The sequence below is a fragment of the Pan troglodytes genome, chromosome 6, assembly GCF_028858775.2.
Source record: "Pan troglodytes isolate AG18354 chromosome 6, NHGRI_mPanTro3-v2.0_pri, whole genome shotgun sequence".
Taxonomy (NCBI): Eukaryota; Metazoa; Chordata; class Mammalia; order Primates; family Hominidae; genus Pan; species Pan troglodytes.
The window spans coordinates 44161697-44187903 of record NC_072404.2 but is presented as its reverse complement, the minus strand read 5'-3'; the positions used below and the strand labels follow the sequence as shown (position 1 = coordinate 44187903).

At 39.2% G+C, this 26207-nt stretch overlaps 1 protein-coding gene across 3 annotated transcripts in view; it reads left to right on the top strand.

Moving 5' to 3' along the window:
• Positions 1-26207, top strand: part of AMPH (amphiphysin) — a 253080-nt gene extending 226873 nt beyond the window's left edge. For all 3 annotated transcript variants that reach the window (XM_063815323.1, XM_063815322.1, XM_063815321.1), the window contains 4 exons: positions 15731-15940; positions 17939-18208; positions 20014-20115; positions 24990-26207. In XM_063815323.1, the coding sequence (XP_063671393.1) occupies positions 15731-15940; positions 17939-18208; positions 20014-20115; positions 24990-25097 (690 nt within the window). In that variant the 3' untranslated portion in view covers positions 25098-26207. The remainder of the gene's footprint in view (positions 1-15730; positions 15941-17938; positions 18209-20013; positions 20116-24989) is intronic.

Genomic DNA, 26207 nt, shown 5'->3' with positions numbered 1-26207 from the left:
ACATGGTATTTACGTTTGCATTAAAAGATAAGTCCCCTTTTCCTATCCACTTCTCCCCTACGCGTTGCGGATAAATCACTAATTAAACTTTAAATACTGATCTGTATTATTATTGGATATTCTGACACAAACTTAAAGGCCAAATTAACCAAAAATTCATTAACTTTGGGATCTCTGTAGAAGACTTTAATTTTTGAAGAAAGTGATGGAGCTAGGTCTAACAGACGTTGCCATGGCAACAGTGCTGCCTGCAGTTGAGTTGCTCTGGGACCCGGCTGCTGAGGGTTCATGATAGGACTGCAGGCAATACCAGGAGAGCAGATTGAAAAAGATGATTGAGCTGAAGGTTGTGAGGGGGACACCACTAAATTCATTTATTAGAAAAAAAGCGCATAAATGTGTCAAATGAAATTTGCGGTATCAAGTGCCAGCTTTGAAAGGAACGCTACTAGGGACCCGGGGTACCATGAGAGAGCTTGCCCCTACAGTCACACTGAAGGAAAATTATGACCTGAATTGTTTTAAATATAGTTCACATGAAGAGATTTACCAGTCACCAGCCTGTGCCATAGTCCAATCATCTTCTATTTGGGGCCATAATGAGGATCTGGATACCCTACCTACCTCTTGGGCTTTTCTTTAAAATGGATTCTGAAGAAAATGCTGTATTTTCATTAAAATGCCAAGGAACTTCAGACAAGTCAAGAGCTCAAGTTGGATCTAGAATTAGGATGGGCAAGAAAAGGCAATGGTGCCCTGCAGCCAGGATTCCCGCTGTATTTATCCTCCTTTGTTACTTTTCCCCATGAGTTTACACAGCTAGGCCCAAAGGGACTTCCTCCAGCTCCATAGCAAATTAGTGGAAGAGTCAAAACTAAAACCCAATCTCTAGTCTATCTCTAGTGCTGCTTCTACTTTATAATAGTTCCTCCCTTCTAAAATGAGAACATTGGGCCCTATGGTCCTTCCAGCCATGGGATCAGATTAATCTCTAACTTGTGAACATAGCTATCAATGAAACTTCTAAATGTTCTCAGTTGTAGTTCTGTAGTGCAATGGATCAACTGGTCATCTTTTCCACTTTTCCAGCCTGTACATAACTTAACGATGAAATCTACAGGACAAAAATGAAATCTATAGAACAAATACAGGACAAAATAATGTAGAATAATAAAGTAGGCAAAAGTAATGTAGAGAAATTCTTTTTTTTTTTTTTTTTTTTGTGATGGAGTCTCGCTCTGTCACCCAGGCTGAAGTGCAGTGGCGCAATCTCGGCTCACTGCAAGCTCCACCTCCCAGGTTCACGCCATTCCCCTGCCTCAGCCTCTCCGAGTAGCTGGGACTACAGGCACCCACCACCACGCCCGGCTAATTTTTTGTATCTTTAGTAGAGATGGGGTTTGACCATGTTAGCCAGGATGGTCTCGATCTCCTGACCTCGTGATCCACCCACCTCGGCCTCCCAAAGTGCTGGGATTACAAGTATGAGCCACTGCGCCCGGCCTGAGTAATGTAGAGAAATTCTATCAAACCAAACTCTTCTTGATATCTTTTTATTGTATAATTTGCTATTGATTAAGAGGCATTTTGTGATATGTTTGCTTTGATGCCCAGATAGGATGTGTACATGAATAAAGAAAAAAATTTATAATCTATGCATCTCACTTTAAAGAGTAGCATTCCAACAATTTAAGTGAATGTATCAACTGTTTATAAGAATACACTCACATTCTTTGTCAAACATCACTTGGGAACCAAAGATTATTTAGGAGGTCTCAGAATTTCTGTGGAACTCCCTTACTTGAGAGGTGTGTGGTGTTCTTGGTTATGGGATGGTGTGAGAAAACACAGAATTTAGAGTTAGACAGACTGTTTCAGTCCTTGTTTACTGACTAGGTGAGTTACTTAAACTTGAAGTACTAGTTAATTTTTCTTGAAAATGGGGGAATATTTAATAGGGTTGTTGGAAGAATAATGTATAATAAATGTAAACCACCTGAGATACAGTGTGGAAAATTGTAAATTCATGATAAATATACATTTCCCCCTCAGTCTACAGAATGTGCATATATCAAAACTGTCAAGCAGAAACCTGCTTATGAATGAGAATCAGAATTATTATTCTCCATCTTTGGGGTAAATCAGTAAGCCTTGAATTCAGTGGTCCTGTAGTCAAATGTCTCTGTAAGAGCAAATGCCAGGAAGTTGGCTGTTCTCTAACTGTAGTATAAAGTGTTCCATAGCCATGGAAGAATATCATTTGGCTAAAATTTAAAATATATATGTCTTTATTCTGTACTTATGGCTTGTATAATTTACCTTAGTGTATATTTAATTTTTTAAATTTTTTTAATTTAAAATTTTTAAATTTTATTTTAGATCCAGAGGGTACATGTGCAGGTTTATTATATGGTTATGTTGTGCGATGGTAAGACTTGGGCTTCTATTAAACCATCACCCAAATAGTGAACTTTATACCCAATAGATAATTTTCCAACCTTCAGCCTCCTCTCCGTCTCCACTTTTGGAGCTCCAATGCCTATTATTTCCATCTTTATGTCAATGTGTATCCACTGGTTAGTTTCTACTCAAAAGTGAGAACATGTAGTGTTCTCACTTTTATAGGGAGAAAGAGAGAGAGAGAGAGAGATTTTCCCTAATAGACTCCTCTCTCTCTGTCTCTCTCTCTATCTCTCTCTATATAGATAGATAGCTAGATAGATATAGTTAGATACAGATATATCTCTATATCTATCTATCTATCTATATCTATAGATATATAGATATATATAGAGAGAGAGTAATTGCTGGATGCTAGATAGATAGATATAGATAGATATATCTCTATAGCTATCTATCTATGTCTATATTTTATATATATATATACACACACACACACATATATATATATATATATAGAGAGAGAGAGAGAGAGAGAGGAGTCTATTAGGGAAAATTGGCTTATGCAATTACAAGGCAAAGTCCCACGATTGGCCATCTGCAAACTGGGGACAGAGAGAAACCAGTAGCAAGGCTCAGCCTAAGTCTGAAAGCTTCAAACCAGGGAAGCTGACAATGAAGCTCTGTGTGATGCCAAAGGCCTGAGAGCCCCCAAGAGGCCACTGGTGTTAAGTCCCAAAACCTTGAGTTTTGGGCAGTGGGAGAGAAAGCAGGCATCCAGCAGGAGAGAGAGAGAGAGAGAGAGAGAGAGAGAGAGAGAGAGAGAGAGAAGACTCAGAGCAAGCAAGCTTATCCCCCTCTTCTACTTGGTGTTCCAGCCATGCTGGCAGCTGATTGGATGGTGCCCATTCACATTGAGGAGGGGTCTTCCTCTCCCAGTCCACTGACTCAAATGTCAGTCTCCTCTGGCACCAACCTCACAGACACACCTAGAAACAATACTTCACCAACCATCTAGTCATCCCTCAACCCAGTCAAGTTGACACCTAATATTAATTATTATAGCAGTCTATAAATTTTATTTATCCTTTTAAATAACCAGCTTTCTGTTTTGTTGATCTTTCGTAAGATTTTTTTTAATTTTCAATTTCATTTAGTTCCGCTCTGATCTTTAACAGTCTTTTCTTCTGCTAGCTTTAGGTTTGGTTTGTTCTTATTTTTCTAGTTCCTTGAGGTGTGACATTAGATTGTTAATTTGAGATCTTTATATCTTTTTGATGTAAGTATTTAACAGTATAAACTTTCCTCTTAGCATTGCTTTTGCTGTATCCCAGAAGTTTTGATATGTTGTGTCTCTATTTTCATTTGTTTCTATTTTTTTTATTTTTACCTTAATTTCTTATTTACCCAAAAGTTATTCAGGAGCAAGTTGTTTAATTCCCAAGTATTTGTGTGGTTTTTAGAGTTTCTCCTGGTATTTATTTCTAATTTTATTCCACTGTGGTCTGAGAAGATGCTTGGTATGATTTCAGGGCTTTGAATTTATTGAGACTTGCTTTATGGCTAAGCATATGGTTGATTTTGGAGAATGTTCCATGTGCAGATAAAAGATTGTGTATTCTGCAGTTGTTGGGTGGAATGTTCTATAGATGTCTATTAAGTCCATTTGGTCAGAAGTACATTTATGTCCAGAGTTTCTGTGTTAGTTTTCTGCCTTGGTGATCAGTCTGATGCTATCAGTGGGGTATTGAAGTCCTCCATTATTATTGTAGTGATGACTATCTCTTTTCTCCGGTCTAGTAGCATTTATTTTATAAATCTGGGTGCTCTGGTGTTGGATGTATATGTATCTATATATCTACATATATATATATATATATATATATATATATATATATATATAGGATAGTTAAATCTTCTTGTTGAATTGAACTCTTGTTATGATATAATGCTGTCTTTGTCTTTCTTTTTAATGTTATTGGCTTAAAGTCTGTTTTATCTGACATAAGGATAGCAACTCCTGCTCTTTTTGTTTCCAGTTGCATCATATATCATTTCCAGCCCCTTTACTTGGAGCCTGTGGGTGTCATTATATGTTAGATGGGTGTCTTGTATGCAGCAGATGGTTGGGTTTTGTTTTTTTAATCCAATTTTCTAATCTATAAGTGGAACATTAAGGCTATTTATGCTCAAGTTTAATATTGACATGTGAGGTTTTGTTCCTATCATAGTGTTATCAGCTAGTTGCATTATAATCTCAGTCGTGTAATTGCTTTATAGGATGTGTGAACTTTGTACTTATGTGTGCTTTTATGGTGGTATCATCCTTCCCCTTCCATGTTGAGAACTCCTTTCAGCATTTCTTGTATGACCAGTCTAGTGGTGACAAATTCTTTTAACATTTGTTTGTCTGGGAAAGACTTTATTTCTCCTTCGTTTATGAAGCTTAGCTTGACAAGATATAAAATTCTTGGCTGCCATTTTTTTTTTCTTTAAGAAGGCTAAAAATAGGCCCCGAATCTCTTCTGGCTTATAAGGTTTCTGCTGAGAAGTCGACTGTTAGTCTGTTGGAATTTCCTTTGCAGGTAAATTTGACACTTCTCTCTAGCTGCCTTTAAGATGTTTTCTTTAGTGTTGATCTGGATACTCTGTTGATTATATTTCTTGATGATGTTAATCTCATATAGTACCTCCCAGATGTTCTCTGAGTTTTTTGTATCTGAATAAATACTTCTCTATCAAGATTAGGAAAACTTTTCTGAATCATTCCCTCAAATATGTTTGAGGGAACATACTGCACTCCTTTGAAGGTGTCAAAACACTCTGTCTTTTTGTATTGCCAGAGTTCTTCTGCTGATTCTTTCTCATGTGAAGAAGCTGTCACTTCTTATTTTTAAATTAGTCATCCTTTGAATGGGACATTTAAATTTTTACTCTTTTTTCCCTTGAGGATATGGCTGTGGAGTTTGTTGTATATGATTGTTTGGCTTTGTTTCTAGGTGCTTTCAGGAGGCCAAGGCTCTACATGGGTTCCTTGGTTATGGATATCTGTTGTGTGGTGGCTTTCTCAAACACTGCTCGTTGTAGCAGTATATTGGGTGTATGAACTGATACACTGTCTTCTGTGGGGCTGGGAGTGTGGAGGTCTCAAGAAGTTTATCTCATACATTAGCACTATGCCCTTCTGCAGCAGGTTTTTTATTTGGTCTTCAGTCTCCAGTCCAGTAGATGGCACTTAAGGATGACAGCTGGCTTACCCTTGGGTAGCTGGATGATGAATAGAGGCACCTGCCCTGACAAGGGTGACAGGAGGAGGATGCGCTGAGCTCTTGGGGATAAGGGTTAGGGGGCTGCAGCAGCTTCTCATCCTAGATAGGCAGGAATGTGATTCACTTTCCTGTTGCAGGACTCGTGACCTTCAGTTCACATAGATGCTGTCCTTTGACTCCAGTCTGCAGTGTGACTGAGGTCTGTGAAAGGACCTCTCTGGTGGCTATCAGCAAAATGGCCTTGGGGCACAGCTTCTTCCCCCAGTCCAGAGCAGACAGCTCTGTGACTTGTCTGTCCTCTGTTGCCACCATGCTGCCCACTCTGTTTAGGGAGGGGAAGATGGGATCTGCCCTTTGTGCAAACACAAATGGCATAGGCTCACTTTCACTGGGGGTGCGGCCATCTGGAAATGCACTGAAAAGGCTTTCTCCAAGTGCACTTGCCCAAGCCCCCAGCAGGGGAAGTCTGCTCTGCATCCACAATGGTGGGTGGGGGAAGTGGGAAATGGCCTCTTTTCCATGATCTTTCCCAGCCACTGGTGCTACCCCTTTCAGAAATCAGCACCATACCTGCATTTCTTTTGTTCCAAGGGGCACTTTGGCAGGCCGTATTCCCCTTTCCCGCGGGGCGGCCTCTGCCAAGAGCTAGCTCTCTGGAGTACCCAGAGCTTTCCAGCATCCTCCCTATCAGTCCCCTATCATTGCCAAGTCAGAGTGGGTTCTGAGGTATGTTTGCAGGGGTCTGGTGACACAGACAGACAGGTTCTTCAGGCAGGCAGTGACCTACACTGGGTGCACAGCCGGTATGGCACCTGCCGTTTCAGTGCAGGCCTGCGGGGAGTGCGAGTGCACCTGGAGGAGCTGGCCACTGCTGCTCTGTCCTCAGGAAGTTCTCAGATTGCCACCAACAGCATTTCCCAAGGTCACAAGGGCAGAGGTGCTCTCTGACAATTTAGTGGTCAGCAGTTTGTCACAGAAGGGAGGGGAGTAGAGAAGCACCCCCACCTACCCTTTCTGCCAAATTTTAAGTTCCTTAAGAGTCAGTCTCTGCCAGACTCTCGTAGCTTTCCTTTTTCTACACCCCAGCTTATTTCCATGGGAACTCCAACAGGTCCTGGCTCTCTTCTCTCAGCTTTCCATTCAGATCATGGCCACTCGTCTGTAACTTTGATCCCCTTTCTGAAGAGAACTGGCTTCTGATGTCTCCAGTCAGCCATCTTGGAAAAAACAACAACAACAAAAAACCTTGGAGCATTTTTTTAAAAAAATGAAATTTATCATTGGGATGTGTAAATGAAGATTCATGAGAAAGCTGAAAACACTTAAAAATCACTCAAAAAATCAGATTCACTATTACTAGTTTTTTTGTTTTCATTTTAATGATTTTACTCTTAAAGAAAAAAACCCAGCATATAGAAAAAGAAAGTCAACATTTCAAAAGTATATTCTAGAAATGTTAGCTAAACCCAATATAATTTTCCATAAAACAAAGTATAAATGGATCCTTGACGCATAATACCTGAGCCAGGCAAGGGAAAATATCTGAGAGTGTCATCCATCTCCACCCTCGATCAGAGGCAACTCGCATCTACCCCGCCATGAGTATGGGATTCCTTTCTGAAGCATCCAGGCCATTTGGGGCCTGCTGCTACTCTCACAGAGGTATATCCTTTGACACATATATTTAGGGGATTCAGAGCCGGTGATTCTATGTCAAGACTTGATAAATCCCTCTCCAGCTCCTGTTCTGAAAAGGATATCTAAGAGTCCCCAGATAGTGAGTAAAATGGAACAAAGAAAATGTTTCCACGTCTACTGTAAACATCAAGCCTATAGAGATTTCTCCTGATTTGAGAAAACTAAGCAAATAAATACATTTTTAGATTAGCAAGCACCTATAGAGCAATACAAAAGAAAAAATAATTATTGCATGCCAGAGTTAAAAGTTTCTTTAGAGAACATGCAACAATAACAAAAATTACCTGACATACAAAGACAAAATTTGAAAATTGCCTTTTTGTTTTCAGTAAAACTCAAGATGACCTCGATAGGTGAAACAAAAGATGAAGGGTGAGATGATAAGGCAACCATATTGAGAAGAAAAGAAAGTCACTTTGAAAGGCAGATGAAAAGGGAACTCAATAACATGAGAAAAGATTTTAAGGGGAGGAAATGTAATATTAGAATTAAAATTTGCATGAGATGTGGTAAAGACGAGAAGCAACACTATAGAGAATCGATTTAGTGATATGAGGACAAGCTGGAGGAGTTCTCCCAACACATAAAGAGAAGCACAAGCAAAGGTGATAGATTTAGGGGCCAAGGAGTGAAGATACAGCTCATGGGTAGAAGTTCATCCTGAAGAAGAGACTATAAGAATGTTACAGAAGCAGAAGTGGCCAGTATAATAGAAAAAAACATGCTCAAACTGAAGTTTTCCTAGTTGACGGAATTCCTGCATGTGGATCATAAGAAATCACCAAAAAAAGCAAACTTAATGGGGAGAGACTGCATTGAAATGTATTCTTTTATATATTTGAGTTTAAAGTTTAAAAAAAAAGTTCTGCAAGCATCTAGGTTGGAAATAAGAAAACACTACAAATGAACAACTATTAGGTTGTTCTCTGACTTATACATATCAATACTAAAGGTCAGAAGCTATTAGAACAACATACAAATTTTGAGCACAAAGAAACACAATACAGTAATTCTACCCCAAGTCAATAGTTGATCATGTAGGAAAGCAGCAGAAAGACATTACCAATTACATAAGGTGCTAGAGACTTTCCATAGAATTCCTAAAAAGCATTTTATGAAGATATATTGCAATTGACTGGAAGATGACTCAAATCAAGGCAGATAGGTGCGAAGACATGATAAAGCAAATGTGGTGACGTGTCTATTGAAGATCCTAGGTCGTGGGCACTTGGAAGTTCATTGTATGATTCTATGTTTTTGAAATTTTTAAAAAATTTCTTATAATGTTGAGCAGAAACCCCAAAAACATGTTTAATGGAGACATCATAAAGAAATAGATCAGTGTTTAGTATTTAAATTATTGAAATGTGTAACCTAATAATTGTTGGGTTACAAACCAAAGATCTTTCTCACAGTGTTAGAGTAACATTTAAAAATGAAACCAACTAGTGTTTAATGCTAATAGAACTGTTAAATAACTTGATAAATAGAATAAGCAATAAAATATTATATATCCATTACTATAACTTTTCTCAGAAACATGACTCATGTTTTGTAAGATAAACCCTTGTATGATTAGAAAATGAATACAACTAAATATATCAAAATGTTACCATAAATTATTTCTTTTATTATTTTAAAATTTGTTAGAAAAAAAATTTTAATTGCTTTATTAGAAAAATGCCTATGATCAGTTACAATAACCTACTTTATAAATAAGTATGGAATTTCATGCTGGGCAGAAGGATAATCAAAGTATCTTCAATTGTCTCATCCTGAGCAGTTGCGTGATTGACAAACTACTTTCAGGCATTGGTCAGAGCTAATATCACAAAGAAAACAAGCAAATAAATAAATAAATGAGTGAATGAATGTATGAATGCATGACATAAACCTCAGAGACGACAAGTTCTCTTGAGCCTATCACTACTCTGACATGTTTGGGGGTCTTGGTCCTTGTTGACCTGCTTTCACAGCACCATCTCATAGCAGGACTGGCTAGTTTCTGTCACCCAGTTGTGTTTCCCTATTTTACATGATTTCTAACCTAGGCTATTATTGCATTTCATTCATGTCATTACATTTCCAGAAAATTTTGCTAAAGCAAATTTAAACTGGTGTTTAGAGGACCCTGGCATGAATGCCATAATTATGTGGCTTTCCACTAAGGAGATGATTGAGGCAGAAGATTAGAAAGCAATGAGGGGCTGGGCACGGTGGCTCATGCCTGTAATCCCAGCACTTTGGGAGGCCAAGGCAGGTGGATTGCCTGAGGTCAGGAATTCAAGACCAGCCTGGCCAACATGGTGAAACCCTGTCTCCACTCAAAATACAAAAAAATTAGCCAGGTGTGGTGGCAGGTGCCTGTAATCCCAGCTACTCGGGAGACTGAGGCAGGAAAATCGCTTGAACCTGGGGGGCGGAGGTTGCAGTGAGCCAAGATCACACCATTGCACTCCAGCCTGGGCAACAAGAGTGAGACTTCATTTCAAAAAAGAAAAAGAAAGAAAAAAAGAAAGCAATGAGGTATGTATGGTGCAGAGAGCCACCACCTACTCTCTCCAGAAGGTTTTGTGCTGGTCGCTGTGATTTCTGTGTGATGGATAGGCGGGTTAGCAATACTCCTAGTTTCCGCACCTCATAGACCTCATGGATATAGTAAATATGTGCCCAAGGTCAAGGAGAACATTTTTAGTCTCTCTTTGCAATAGCTGTTTCCCCCATAAATATATTTGACCAATAGATAGTATAGGTTGGGCAGAAGATAGGATAATTGTGTTTTTCTGAACATTTAGAGTGAAGAGAAACATTTGATAGCACTGGGTATGAAAGGCTTGCAATACTTTCAGCAGATTCAGTCCCTGGTCTTCCTGAGTAACATTTTTAAAAAAGCAAATGGTAGTCATTTATCATTGTGGTTTTTCCTAGCAGGTATAACATGTACTGTAGCAAGCAGAGCATAGAAAATGTTTTTTCTTTTATAGCTCTACAAATAGCTAACAAATTGAAATGCATGACAACAACAATAATAATAAGAGGTATAACTTTCATTGATGAAAACCTTTTTACTCTTTTCTTGATTTTATCTACAGCTAACACCTAATCTGAACAAATGGGTTCCTGTTTTCCGTTGTATTTTTATGTTGTTCTATTCTTGCGGTCAGTAAATACAGTATTGGAAATATTTTGGTAAGAGCAAAACATCTGGACCGGATTCCAGACATAAAGGGAGGACTGAGGCCCCCTGATTATCAGACTAGTGTCAGAAACAGAAAGCTATGAGGATACGCAGATAGCAGATGATCCTTCCCTGTTTATGTAGTTTTTAAGCTCTGTAAAATCAACGTGTTAAGTAAACAGCAGCTGGAAAAATGGGAATTCATTACTAATGGACTCAAAGTAGGGTGTAGGAGTGTTGTTTGTTTTCCAAGTAGATCATTAAAATTGTTTGGCTTCTCTTTGAAGTCTAAAGTGTCAATTCCTTAGCACCTTACCTTTGCCAGAGTTGTTAATTTCAGTATTTTCCTGATATTTATTTATCATTCTTAAAATTAGTTTTCTGCATGCTGCAGTTCTTTTTTATGTGACAGAAATCAGGTAAATTGCTGAGGTGCTGAGGCTGAGGTATTTGCTCCTACAACGTCAGAAACGTCAGAGCAGTCAGGCAGAGCCTTTGGCCGCCACCTGCTGGTGGTTTGTGTCACAGCAGCTAATACCTGTTTTTTATTATTTTATGTTTATTTTTAACTTTTGTGGGTACATAGGAGGTGGATATATTTATGAGGTACGTGAGATATTTTGATACAGATATACGACGTGTAGTAATTACATCAGGGTAAATATATCTATCACCTCCTTAAGCATTTATCCTTTTTTTGCATCATAATCCAGTAATATTCTTTTAGTTATTTTAAAATGTACAATAAGTAATTGTTGACTGTAGTCACCCTGTTTGTGTTATGAAATACTAGGCCTTATTTATTCTTTCTAATTATTGTTTGTGCCCATTAACCATCCCCCCTACTTCCTCACTACCCTTCCCAGCCTCTGGTAAGCATCCTTCTACTCTATCTCCATGAATTCAATTGTTTTACTTTTTAGCACCTACAAATAAGTAAGAACATTCAAAGTTTGTCTTTCTGTGCCTGGCTTTTTTCCCTTAACATAATGACCTCCAGTTCCATCCATGTTGTTGCAAATGACAAGATCTCATTGTTTTCTATGGCTGAATAGTACTCCATTGTATATATGTATCCCATTTTCTTTATCCATTCATCTGTTGATGGATACTTAGGTTGCTTCCAAATCTTGGCTATTGTGAATAGTGCTGCAATAAACATGTGAGTGCAGATACCTCCTTGATATATTGATTTCCCTTTTTTTTTTTTTTTTGAATATATACCTAGCAGTGGGATTGCTGGATCATATGGTATCTCTACTTTTAGTTTTAGTTTTTTTTTTTTTTTTTTTTTGAGGAACCTCCAAACTGTTCACCATAATAGTTGCATTAATTTACATTTCCACCAACAGTATATGAGGTTTCTTTTTTCTCTACTTCCTCGCCAGCATTTGTTATTGCCTGTCTTTTGGATAAAAGCCGTTTTAACTGGGGTGAGATGAGATCTCATTGTAGTTTCGATTTGCATTTCTCTGATGATCAGTGAGGTTGAGCACCTTTTCACATACTTGTCTGCTGTTTATGTCTTCTTTTGTGAAATGTTTATTCAGATCTTTTGCCCATTTTTTAATTGAAATTATTAGATTTTTTCCCCATAGAGTTGTTTGAGATCCTTATGTATTCTGGTTATTAATCCCTTGTCAGATGGGTAGTTCACAAATATTTTCTCCCATTCTGCAGGTTGTCTTTGTTGATTGTTCCCTTGGCAGTGCAGAGTCTTTTTAACTTGACGTAATCCCATTTGTCCATTTTTGCTTTGTGTGCCTGTGCTTTTGGGATATTACTCAAGAAATCTTACCCAGTCCAGTGTCCTAGAGAGCTTTCCCAATGTTTCCTTTTGGTAGTTTCATAGTCTGAAGCCTTATATTTAAGTCTTTAATCCATTTTTATTTAATTTTTGTATATGGCAAAAGATAGGAGTCCAGTTTCGTTGCCTGCTTAAATTATCTAGCAAAGGAAAGGTGATAACATGTATATTTAGTGATGGTAAAATCTTATACAACCAAATTGATAGATATCTAGAGACAAGTTACAGGTTAATAATAAACATTATGTTCGTATGGAACAAGTTTAAAAAATTACCTGTGGCAACACCATCTATAGGTCATGGAAAGATATCCTCTCCCAGAGATGTAGTATCAATTCAACTGAGACTAAAAGCCAATTAGTAATAATGTGTGGTTGGAACATATATGTATAGAAGGATTTATGCATAATCACTTGGGAGAGTAGCCCATGGAATAACATCCTGTCTGCTTTTTCATCTGTAGCAGTGCCTCTGCTGCATGTGTGTGTAGTGGTGGTGTCTGCTGCTCTGTTTGTCCATACCGTCTGCATGTAGATAGAGTCCATCTGCTTCCAAGCTGTTGAAACTAGTGGGATATTCATAGGTGTGATTTTCCAGACAGATGGAGAGAATAAGCTTGTAATCATGACACAACTTATTTTCTACATTTGAGCTCATAAGTTTATTGCATGCACATTTTCTTTCAGTATAGTTTTTAACATAGAAGAAACTTCATTAGGTCCTTAGTATCGTAGAGAAATCCTGTTAATGTCTCCAACAATAAAGCTATGAGCAATTGCTCCTTGTTCTTCTCAGGATTAAGATGCCCTACTAATTTATGTTCTGATTACTATTCTCTTGACAACAGTAACAATAGCATCCATAAAAAGGTCGGTGCTTATTTAAAACAGTGATGAAAGTCTATTCGATTTCAAAATAAACTTTTTATTATAGGAATTTTCAGCCATTTGCCAAAATATAAACCCTCATGTACTTGTTACCCCACTTCAATAATGATCAGCATTTATAATTCACTTTAAATAAGTGTCTGTTACAATTCATGAGAAATCATTACTTTTGTGAACCCATATTGTATTAGTCCGTTTTCATGCTGCTGATAGAGACATATCTGAGACTGGGCAATTTGCAAAAGAAAGAGGTTTATTGGACTTACAGTTCCACATAGCTGGGGAGGCCTCACAATCATGATGGAAGGCAAGGAGGAGCAAGTCACATCTTACATGGATGGCAGCAGGCAAAAACAGAGCTTGTGCGGGGAAACTCCCATTTTTAAAACCATCAAATCTGGTGAGATCCATTCACTATCATGAGAACAGCATGGGAAAGACCCACCCCCATGATTCAATCATCTCCCACCAAGTCCCTCCCACAATACATGGGAATTATGGGACCTACAAGATGAGATTTGGGTGGGGACACAGAGCCAAACCATGTCACATGTACTTTAATGACAGGGCAGGAAGAAGGAAGTATGTCATGGCTAGGGATTGCACATTTGGAGAGCCACATCCTCATAATAGGAGATTCTCATAAGAGAGGGAAATAAGTTTCTAAGAATATGAGTAAATACTTGGACATATAATGAGTAGTATAGCTGTTAACATTTCTTTTTCATTCCCAAATAAAATATTATCTTATAGAAAAATGTACTGTATATATTTTGTAACAGGCATTTTTATTTAAACTATTACCTGTACCTTTGAGCCAGCAGAAACGTTTTTAAAACTGCTTTGTTATAAGTGTAGGTGTGTGGTTCATGTTCTTTATCTCCAATTTCTGATGCTCACTCGGAGGTACTCTTCATTGTCCTTTTCTGTTTTCTGAGTTTGAAAGTTAATATTTGCAATATTAGGGCCTTCCTAACTTAAGATGTTGAACTGGGTAGAATGTATTCAACAAGGAAAAAATAGTTAATCCTAATCCCATCAGATAGTAAGAGCCATTTTTGAAATATGTGTCCTGGATATATTATATAAGATCAACCTGAGACTCTTCTTCCATAGTCTTTCTCACGTGAACCTCTCAAATCAAGTCTGCCAAGCTGATGTTGTCAGAATCCTGTTTAAAGAGTTGGACTCCAACCCATTTGTTCAAAACTAAAATTTCTGATTGCACTTCCTTTATTTCATTATCTCAAATTTTAAATAGTACTTAAAACTCTTCTTCTGTGTTTCTACCTTAGAAACAAAATTCTGACTTTTTTCTATTTCACTTCTCCTTACTGGACCTAAACTATGATTTTGGCATTTTGCCCATAACAGGCTCTACAGCTATTTGGAGCATTACCATGCATATTTGATTACAAAAATGATTCCCCCTTCATTCTCGAGGGTTTTCATTGAGAAAGCTTCCTTATGTATTTTTTTTTCCTGTGAAAGTGATTTGGTTTCTGGAACCTTCCTCACAAAGATTTGAAAGTTTATACTAAAATGCAATCTTTCTAAATTTTGACTTTGTGTGATGAGGATGCTTTTCTGATATGGCTTTTCTCTCTGACCCAGGCCACTTCCATCCTGTGACCCAGATGTGCCATGTAAATCAAAAAGTGACCAAGGCACGTCTCAGTCATGGAGAGGCTTATTTAGCCAAGGTTAAGGATGCACCCAGGAAAAAGAGACGCGAGTCAAAGGAGGATCTGTGACCTGTGCTTTTTCTGAAGAGAGTTTTGAGAACTTCAGTATTTAAAGGGGAAATAGCAAGCAAGAAGGAAATAATTTTTTTAAAAAGAGGGTGGGTAGGCAATGAGGCAAGTGTCACATTCTTGTGAGGCTCTGATTAGCGCTCAGTGAATCTACATTTTACATGTGAAAAGAGGGAGTGGGGACAAAGTCACTCATGCCTTCATCTCACGCTCTGTAGTTCTGCATGTTACATAAGATGAAGGAAGCGTGTGAAATTACAGCTCTGTGTTTGGGAACAAAAGGAAGGTGGTTTTCGTGTGACTCCATTCCCAAGCTTAGCTTTCCTTTGGCATGGTAAGTTTAAGGTCCCGAGATTCAATTATATTTCTTTCACTCCCCTAAGGCCTCATTTGTTGCTTCCAGCCAATAAAAATGGAAATAGCTTGTGGAGAGGACCACCTACACCTTAAAAGCCATGTCTTTGGAATGGTGTATGTCACTTCCATTCTAATCCCATTTGCTACACCTGACAGCAGGGAAAGCTGAGGAGTGTAGAATTGTCGGGAGCTCAGCAGAAGAGAAGTCGGAGTGTTGATGAATAGATGGCAGATTCTGCTGTACCTAAATCCTGGGAGTGCAAAGAATGTTCCAAATCTGAATAGCCTCCACAGAGGGGAGATTAGAAATAGGCTTGAGTTTGACTCCTGGCAGAGGCCCATGGAGATGCAGACGTGGCCTGCTGGTTTCTGCCCTGCAGATCATACCTGGAGCTGATGCTGATGCAGCTGTTGGAACCTTGGTGTCAGCAGCTGAGGGGGCCCCAGGAGAGGAAGCAGAGGCGGAGAAGGCCACTGTCCCTGCCGGGGAAGGAGTAAGTTTAGAGGAGGCCAAAATTGGAACTGAAACCACTGAGGGTGCAGAGAGTGCCCAACCTGAAGCAGAGGAGCTGGAAGTAACAGTGCCTCAGGTGAGTGTCCCATGTCGCAGCCAGGGGAGCTCCTGGGAAGTAGCATAGGCTGGGTGCTCTGTTGGTTGGTTCATGGTGATAACTCTTTGGATGTATAATACGTTTGTAGCAATTTTGTGACTCCACCAAACAACATTATTATCGGATTCTCAGAAAGACTAATCCCAGCTGCTCAGTATCAGCATTGCAATGTTGCATACAGGCCCTCAGGGCCTGTGGCTGACTGGGCCTAAGCATGGAAACGGGAATGGCAAACTGGGGTGACGTGGAGAAAGGAATGAAGCAGGACAGTGAAAAGGATGAGAATGGAGCCGGGAGAAAGAGAATGTGATGAAGTGAGCACTTAGCCCAGGGAGAACTCAATAGTATTTAGATCTTATTATTCTTATTACTGTTTGGTGGTTATTATTATCATTAGAGTGCCCCAAATTCACCATCAGGCCCCTTTTACCAAGAGCCCACCACTGGGTGGCACTTTGAGAAGGGAAACAAAGGGACCAGGGCCATTAGGTCCGTGCATGAGGCAGGAGGGGGCCCTGCTCGGCACTGCCTCAGAGCAGCATTGAGAGGCCACAAAGCCACATATTCTACCACTGCGAGGGCCTCCAACCCCAGGGCCTGCCTCCATTGTCTGGTTCTTCTGTATTCTAGAAGGCAACGTTAAGAGGGGGCTTAATGGTATGCATTGTTTTCTTCTGATGATTTTACTCCCAATAAGTTTTCAAAAATTTCTCCAGGGTTACTTAAAACTTGAAACTGAATTATCCCTTTCATTATCCCTTTTTGGGGCGGGGGCTGAGGCAGATAACAGTGTTACGGGAGAAGGAACTTAAAAGAATATTCCTTTTTCCCCTTAGATTTCTCATCACAGTGCCCAGAGTGTTTTTGTGTATGTTGTTGTACTCATGGAAAGAGATGGTATTATCTCTCCAAGTTGACGAATGTTAGTGCTCTAGTCTGCTGATAGCAGAGGGAATATAGAAAGACTCCTGTTCTGCTGATGAAACTCCCCTCCATGCTCATCTTTGTTAAACAAATGAAAGGGTGGTCCTAATCCTTTGGTTCAGACACTAGAGTACTTGGAGCGGATTGTGGAGGTGTGGTCCCTCCAGCGGCCACAGCACTGGGGGGCTGGAATGATAATCACAAGCGAAGGACTGGTGGATGATCTCCAAACCCTGGCTGGATCTTCATCAGCAAGCATGGTTCAGGCACTAGGGGCCTCCTGGGACTGGAGGAGGGGAGGAAGGGGCTCACAGGAGGTGAACTGCCAGCCGCAAGAGTTAGGGTTCTGTGGGACAAGAACCAGGCTGGCCTGCGGGGCTGGGCGTGGTGGCTCACGCCTGTAATCCCAGCACTTTGGGAGGCCGAGGTGGGCGGATCACGAGGTCAGGAGATCGAGACCATCTTGGCTCACACGGTGAAACCCCGTCTCTACTAAAAATATAAAAATTAGCTGGGCGTGGTGGCAGGTGCCTGTAGTCCCAGCTACTCGGGAGGCTGAGGCAGGAGAATGGCGTCAACCCGGGAGGCAGAGCTTGCAGTGAGCTGAGATCGCGCCATTGCACTCCAGCCTGGGCGACAGAGCAAGACTCCGTCTCAAAAAAAAAAAAAAAAAAAAAAAAAAAAAAAAAAAACAAAACCAGGCCGGCCTGCATTGACTCCTCCTGCAATCCCTCTCAGGATGGCCTCCCTCACCCTTCAAGGCATGTCTCCCATCCCCTATCCCTCCTCCCAATTCCCACCGAAACCTCATGCTTACCAAACTGCCTGGCTATTCAAGGATCCAGAAATTAATTCCACTAAGGGTTTAGGCCTCAGGAGGAACAGAAGGAGGCTGTGTGGCACAGCAGAAGGCCCAGACCTGAGTCTGGCTAGTGGGGAAGTATGGAAGTGGCAGCCCCAGCTTTGGGCTGGGGGCTGAGGCAGGTTGTGCAGGACAAGGAGGTTCTGTTTTCCAGGCCCTGCCGGGCATCGCCACGGTTTTTCTTCCCCCAGGAGAAGGTCATTCCTTCGGTGGTCATAGAGCCTGCCTCCAACCATGAAGGGGAAGGAGAAAACGAAATAACTATAGGTGCAGAGCCCAAGGAGACCACCGAGGACGCGGCTCCTCCGGGCCCCACCAGCGAGACGCCGGAGCTGGCTACGGAGCAGAAGCCTATCCAGGACCCTCAGCCCACACCTTCTGCACCAGCCATGGGGGCTGCTGACCAGCTAGCATCTGCAAGGGAGGCCTCTCAGGAATTGCCTCCTGGCTTTCTCTACAAGGTATTCTTATTTTTTAAGTCTCATTTATCCTTTTTTTGCTTTGAGGCCCTTTTGCTCAAGCCTTTGGTTTTCCAGTTTTTACTTTTACTTTTTGCAATTATTATTTCTGTGAACTGCTTTCCCTTCACCACATCATCACTTGGACAAGCCAGGACGACAGTAATAGATTTTCATGTTTTAACAAAGAATAATTAAAGGGAAGTTCACCACAGGGCAAACAGTATGCCCCTGGGTAATGAATGGGAGAGTCTTTTCCAGCCCTTCCTCCTCTCTACTCCCCCAGGTGCCTGTGAATCTGTGGAGCCTGGCTCAGACCAGGCCTTGGAATCACCAAGAGCTCCTGACTCGGCTATATCCCCTGGGGGTCGGGCAGCAATCCTTCAGTCAACTCTGGCACCTTGTAGGGTGCATGACACAGAGTAGGGAGCCCATAAATATTTTGTAAATTAATGGATTCATGTATGAATGAACTTGCACCAAAAGGCAGAAAAAAAAGGTGGCTAAGTTAATGGGAAGAAGGTTTTGCTCAGACAGGCTACTTAGAGCCTTCATAAACCAAAGGGTTCTTACCAAAAAAACTTAGTAAATACCTAAAAACACTGGCTTAACCTAAGTGTTTCCTGTCTCAGATGTTTCCTAATAGAATCTGAAAAGGAATTTTAAGTTTTTAAATTTGATTTTACATTTAAAAATCAGCTCTTTTTCTTCTAAAGTGTAAAATGTTGTATCATTCTCTCTCTCTCTCTCTCTGTCTTTGTCTCTCTCCATTAGAAAGTAACTGCTACCTTGCTACCTCTTGTGGGGACAGGGGTGGCTATAATGGATTTATGAATAAATTAATTTGGAGAAAAAGCTAAACCTGTAGATAAGGGGTTGTTTCCTGCCAGGTTCCGTTTTAACTGGAGCACAAGCAGTCCAAGAAGCCTTGTGCCAAGCATGGCCGGAGCTTGCTGGGCCCATTCTGGCCTCCTCACTAACTGTAGAATAACCTAAGGCACCCCATATAGACCCTCTCTCTGGGTATCAGTTTTCCAATCAGAAAAATTAATTTAGGGATAACATAATCCATTTCCAGCTCTGACAGCTTGTGATTCTATGAATATGCTCAATGGCAAAATACACACTTTAAAAGCCAATGTTTACTCTCAGGGGTGGAGTTGAGGGAAAGGTGGGAAAAATAAAATCAGCCATGACGGTAGAGTGATTCAGACTGGGTGACAGACGCATAGGGGTTCATTATGTTATTTCTTCTGCTTTAAAATATTTTTCTATAATAAAATTTTAAGGAAATCTTTTTCAAAATGGGAAAGGAAAAGAAACTGGTTGCCATTGTATATAAGGTAGGATAGGGAAGGAAGGAAATATATTTACACAGAATTGATCACAGAGTTTTATTTAGTAGTAATTACTGTATAACCTCCAAGTGGTGGTTTTCCTTATTATTATTTGACAGAAGCTGGGGTTAGAGGAGCTTTAGACATTTTTGGTTCCAGTTAAACAACAAACAGTAATAAAGCATCAGCGATAATAAAATGCAAATCTCTAACAAAAATAAGATGAATTAAAATTTGATTAATATAGTGCTTTTCCCTGTTGTAGAGGGCATTGCATTACTATTAATAAATATACATATGAATGGCCTCATATCAGAGAATAGGACTTCCCTTCTGGCTTTAGAGGCCTTCTTTCTCCTTGGGATATGGCAAATATCTTCCTCTTTTCATCCAGCTTGGAGAGTGCTTGTAAGAGTGTCTGCTTGTAATCTGGCTGGGAAATTGATTTTTATGTATTCTTATCTTCTGCAGGTGGAAACACTGCATGATTTTGAGGCAGCAAATTCTGATGAACTTACCTTACAAAGGGGTGACGTGGTGCTGGTGGTCCCCTCAGATTCAGAAGCTGATCAGGTAAAAGAAAAGATAGGAAGATGCTTTGGGCTACATTGATTTTTTTCTGAGGGTCTGTTGGACACAATCACTTCCTAAAGATGTTTCTATTTTCTGAGATGCTACAAGCCATCTGAAAAGGGCTTAAGGGCTTGTGACAGCATAGATCATTAACCAGGTTTCTAGGACACCCTTTTGGGATGCCGTTGCATTCTTTTTTTATATAATACAAACAGTTGACTGTTTCTTATCACGTAACCACTTTCTGGGAGTGTTATCTCTGTAACACCTGTCTTCAGGAAATGCAGACACTATGAATGTGAACTAAAAGACCCCTTCAAAAGTGGTTGCCTCTGGGTGTGTGGATATTGATGAGGAAAGAACCTGGGGAACCCTCTGGAGTGATGGAAATGCTTTGTATCTTGAGAGGGATGTCTGCATGTATTTGTCAAAACTCATTGAACTATATATACCTAATCATCTCTGCATTACACAGTATTTAAGTTATACCTCAACTTAAAGAGATTCTTTAAAAATATCACTTCCTAAAAGAGTGGTCTGATGTAAGGTACTGAGAACTCCCATCTTGTTCTCATTCATAAAATATGTGAACCCTTGAAATGGTATGCAGAGCAAGTAAATGCATCTGTAAACATATTTTTCTGGAGAGAAAAACTCTAACTTCCATACTATTCTCAAAGAGATTTATGAGCTCTCCCCTTAAAAAATAAATTCAAGCATCACTGCCTTTGAGGTTAAGACTTAATATGTTCAACATTTTGTTCTTTGACAACACACTTACCAAGATACATCAGGTGCTAGGTCAAGCAGTCTCTACCACAATAAGATAGATTGGAAATTTATATAATAATAATCTGCTGGGCAGGGTGGCTCATGCCTATAATCCCAGGACTTTGGGAGGCCAAGGAAGGAGGATCACTTGAGGCCAGGAGTTCCAGACCAGCCTGGTCAACATAGCAAGACCTCATCTCTACAAAAAAAATTTTTCTTTAATTAGCTGGGTGCAGCAGTGTGCACCTGTAGTCCTAGCTACTCAAAAAGCTGACATGGGAGGATCCCTTGAGCCCAGGAATTCAAGGCTGCAGTGAGCCATGATCACACCACTGCACTCCAGCCTGGGTAACAGAGCAAGACCCCGTCTCAAAAAACAAAAAATTAATAACAATAATATATCTTTAAAAGCCCCCAAAGATTTAAAAATTTTAAAATACACTTCTAAATAACCCATGGGTCAAAGAAATCATAGTGTGAGTTAAAAAAATATTTCATAATGATCATTAAATAGAAATTAAATAGAAAAATGCATAGAAGGAAGAAAATAATAAAAATAAATTCACAAATGAATGCAATAAAGGACTATAACAGATACAATTGATGAAGCCGAAAGTAGGTTTTTGAGAGGATTAACAAAATTATTAAAACCTTAGAAATACTCAAGAAAGAAAAGTCACAAAGCATAAATTACCAATACAAAGAAAAGGTGTCAGCATCACACATCTCAAAGATATTAAAAATCCCATTTATAATGGGATTTTTGTCTGCATTAACCAGAAGTTATTTTGTAAAGAAATAAAAGGAAAAAAAGTTAGTGTTTTATGTTTACCACCATGTTTACCATTTCCAGGTCTTCATTCTTTCCTTAAGTCCGAGTTTCTATCTGGTCTTAATTTCCTTTCTGCTTAAAGAACTTCCTTTAGCTATTTCTGAAGTGCTAGTCTGCTGGCAGCAAATCTTCTTGGCTTCTGTATATCTGAAAATGTCTTTATTCTTCTTAATTTTTAACAATACTTTCACTAAGGTAGAAATCTGAGTTGATTTTTTTTGCTTTCAACTCTTTAAACATGTTTCATTGTTTTCTGGTCTCTATTGTTTATAATTAGAAATCAGCTGTCATTTGTTTAATATTGCTTCTCTGTATGCAAAGTGACTTTCCCTGACTACTTTTAATAAATTTCGCTGTATCTTTGATTTTCATCAGTTTGAATATATTGTGCTTGGGTAGGTTTTTTTTTTTTTATGGTCTTCATACTTGAAAATCACTGAGATCCTTAGACTTGTAACCTAATGTTTTTCACTACATTTGCTTTTTATCTTTAATTTTTTTCTGAATTATTCTCTTTGTTCTTTTTTTCTGGGTTTCTAATTATACTTATGTTGGACTTCTTGATGGCTAAGATGCTGTTCTTTTTCTTTCACTATTTCTCTCTGGTAGTCAGGTTGGATAATTTCTGTTGATCTGCCTTCAAGTGCTGTGAGTGTTTCCTCTGCTACTTTGAGTTCGTAGTTAAATTTATCCAGTGACTTCTTCATCTCAGATATTAGATTCTTACAATTCTTCATTTCCATATTGTTATTTCATATGGGTTTCCATTTCTTGGCTGAGATTTCCCACTTATAGTCTTTCATTATTACTGTCTCTCAATTTATATACTTGAACAAATTTATAATAGCTGCCTTAAATTTCTTGCTGCTAATTCCAACAGCTGGGCCATCTCAGGGCATATTTCTATTGTTTGCTTTTTAATCTTTTGGTCATATTTTCCTGTTTTTCCATGTCTAATAATTTTTTAATTGATACTAGACATAGTAGGTAGACCATACATGGTAAAGAGTCTGACTCTGTTTTCTATATCTGAAAATTGCTTATTTTTGTTTTAGCAGACATATAAATTACTGGATAATTCCCTTGAATTGATGGGAGTTGGTTTTATACTTTGTTAGGGTGGGTCTGTACCCTTTATGCATGCACAGCTTGGGGGTCAGCCCAGGATTTCAAGGCAGTTTATCCACATACGTTAGGATACCCATCCCCCAGTGATTCCTTTCTTTTCAAGATAACCCCCCTGAGTGTACAGCTTCTCTGGGAGCCTTACACTCTATGCTGTGAATGCCCCACATCACACTGACTGAGGATAATCCTCAGGGGAAAAGCTGTATCAGCATAGATCTCACCCCTTGCAGTTCTCTACTTTCAAGGGTCAAATACTTTCTAATTTCTGCCTCCTTTTGGTCATTTCCAGCATCTTCAAATAGTTTTACCCATTATTTATACCCATCCCATTATATATAAATTTACACTTTATATATTGTATAACCAAGAGTTGTTTATATAAATAGTTGCATATATGTATATATAGATATTTAGAGATATATAGTTATTCTAATGTTTTTAATTATTCTCTCCAGAAGGAGTTGTCTAATACAAGCCATTCTACCATTACTAAGACAGGAAATCTTTTTCTACCACATATTTTAAGCAGTTAATATTTAATTTTTTATATTTTCCTCAGCTAAAGATTGATGTTGGCTAATATTCTTTACAAGTTGTCTTTCAGAATATATGTGTTGGAATATATCTTGATTGTGGGTTTGTGTAGTCCTTTACTTGTTTTCTTTATTGAAACAATTTTTAAGTGCTTAACTCTACTTGGCTCCATTAGATTTTTCACCTACTGTAAATAAAGTCAAATATAGACACTTTTTGGGGGAAAATGACCTTTTATATGCTTTCTAGAGGTTCAGAAAATATTTAGCTATCATCTTTTATTTTAAGCATAGCTTTGTCCTTCACATATATGACATCATAATTTTAAAGAAGGCACTTTTCCTCATCAGCTAGGATATTATCAGTTATTTTATTGAGTCGTTTTTTTCCTCAGCGGTTTTTTTCCTGCCTTCAAAAATTGGGCTGTCTAAATACTTATATTTCTTGTCTATATGGCAGCATCAATTTATAGTCTCAGATTATATCAAAAGGGAATGAATTCAGCTTCTTCATTTAATTTTTGAGGCCTCATTTTATCTGATGTACTTGAACTGTGTTGGGGGTTGGTTCAGACTAAACCTGGCCATCCCTCATCTGAACTGGAATTTCCTTTCTGCACTGGTTAACATAATAAAGATAGTCATTTCCCACTCCTTGCACTTCCTATGGTCTCATTTCCCACTGTTCCTTTCAACACAGCTTTTCCAGCTAGACTCTGCTTATCTTCAGGAAGCCAAGGGCAGACCACAGCCTCTGTTTCTCAGTTTTAAGTATCATCTCCCATTCTGCATGACCATATATGGATGGGTTCTTTACCCTTTCTGGGGCAAACGGTTTCATTTTTGTGATGGTACTTCTATATGACAGACAAATGTTTATGAGGAATAATTTATAAAGGATATAGGAGCGCTTCCAGCAAGAATGCCATGACATCCAACTGCTTTGTAGTTTATATAAACTTGAAAAATTAGGTATTATAAAAACAAAAATAGTAATATAAGGCAACACACATCTAGCTTTTAGTATTTGATGAGCCCTACATAGGTAGTTTATTGGGGTTATAGGATATGAGCTGGGGGTCAGAGTTCTTTCTTATAAGCAAGTGGCTTGGGATGAAATATAAGATATTCCATGGCCTCATCAGTATTCCATTCTAACCCAAGCAACCTCAAACCTTTTTTACACTGTGACCCCAGAACAGGTCATGCTCTTGTGCATGAAATGCTTTCACATGGTATTCCTGTCTTTGCACTGTTTGTAATTGTAATCCTTTTCTCCTCTTTAAGAACTCATATTATAATCCAGTTAATATCAATTAACTATGCTTTGTACAGTCATAATGTTAATATTAATTGTCAATTAACTATACTTTATACAGTCAATAAGTCATTGCAAATGTTTATTCCTTCTTTTTCTTTTTCTTTTTTTTTTTTAACTAACAACTTATTTGGGATAGGCCTTCCCATTGATCACGGCACAGCACTTTACCTGTAATGTGACATCCTGGTTCAGAACCACAACACTAATGTAACACATTATTAATTAATTGTGGCAGTGTGCATTTTCCAGTAGTTTGCTGGACCCTGAAAGTTCTGTCATTGTTTTTCAGGATGCAGGCTGGCTGGTGGGAGTGAAGGAATCAGACTGGCTTCAGTACAGAGACCTTGCCACCTACAAAGGCCTCTTTCCAGAGAACTTCACCCGACGCTTAGATTAGGGCAACAAGTACTGCAAGAAGGAGCTCAGTTACGGGGTTTTTAAACCTTCATGAAAACCTGAAGAGTTCACTTTTGCTATTATGCTCTTAATGATTTACAGACTGATGCCAGACAAACCTTGGGAAGATGTATCAGTGGAGCATGTGTGCAAAAAAAATGTAGGAGGAAAAAAAGTAAATTAAGGAAAAAATCCTCACTCATTCCCATGTTGTCAATAACAGGTTTGTTTGTGCTTTGTCCAAGCTGTGGAGACTCTTGTACTTGATCCCCTCCCACCAATTCTAAAGTAGCTTTCTCCAGATCAGACTTTAATTTCTCTGCATCAGGTGTATCGTACTGAGTGGCTGCCCTGCAGAAGATGTGATGAATTATCCTGTAGTACAAGATGATCTTATTCCCCTGCCCAGGTGTGAGCACGTGCTCTCGCTCCCTTTCAGGTTTACTATGTTTAAAACTAAACTGCTGCAAAAGTTCTCAGTGTTCTTTTCCAACACATCTATATATATATGGACACACAGTCACGCAAGCTAGTTCCCATGACTCCTGGATCTATGTGTATGCAGAAGGCTACATATACATAGTTGCTTCTTTCCTTTCCATTGTAGCTCTTTGCCTCTCAAGTGTCATTGATACATGCATTGCTCTTATTCTGTCTGGCATTACAATTGCAGTTTTGCCTCATGGCAAAACCAGCCATCCCATTGCCAAAACAGTCAACAGTATCTGTGTTTGTACTGTGAAGTTTTCAGGATGAGATGACAGATAGCACGACTATCTGTCCCTCAGAGAAGGCGGGGCCTGATTTATCTAGCTGTCCAGCCGCTGTGGCTGGAGGTAGGCTAGTTGGGATGGGCAGCTAAGCAGTCTTCTCTTCTGCCTTTATGAGATTGGGTAGAAAGATGGGGCATATTCATCCACCCCCAAAAGAACACTATAAAAACAGCTCCTCTATATTTCCACCTCTTTCTATTTATGCAACTCATCTTCACAGATTGTTCTAAAGTAAAATAGATGGTGTATGCTGTATCCACAAATCATCTGTAACAATTATGTTTTCAGTGCTGTGTCATTCCAAATAAACCTTTGGTAATCTCCAACGATTACCCTAA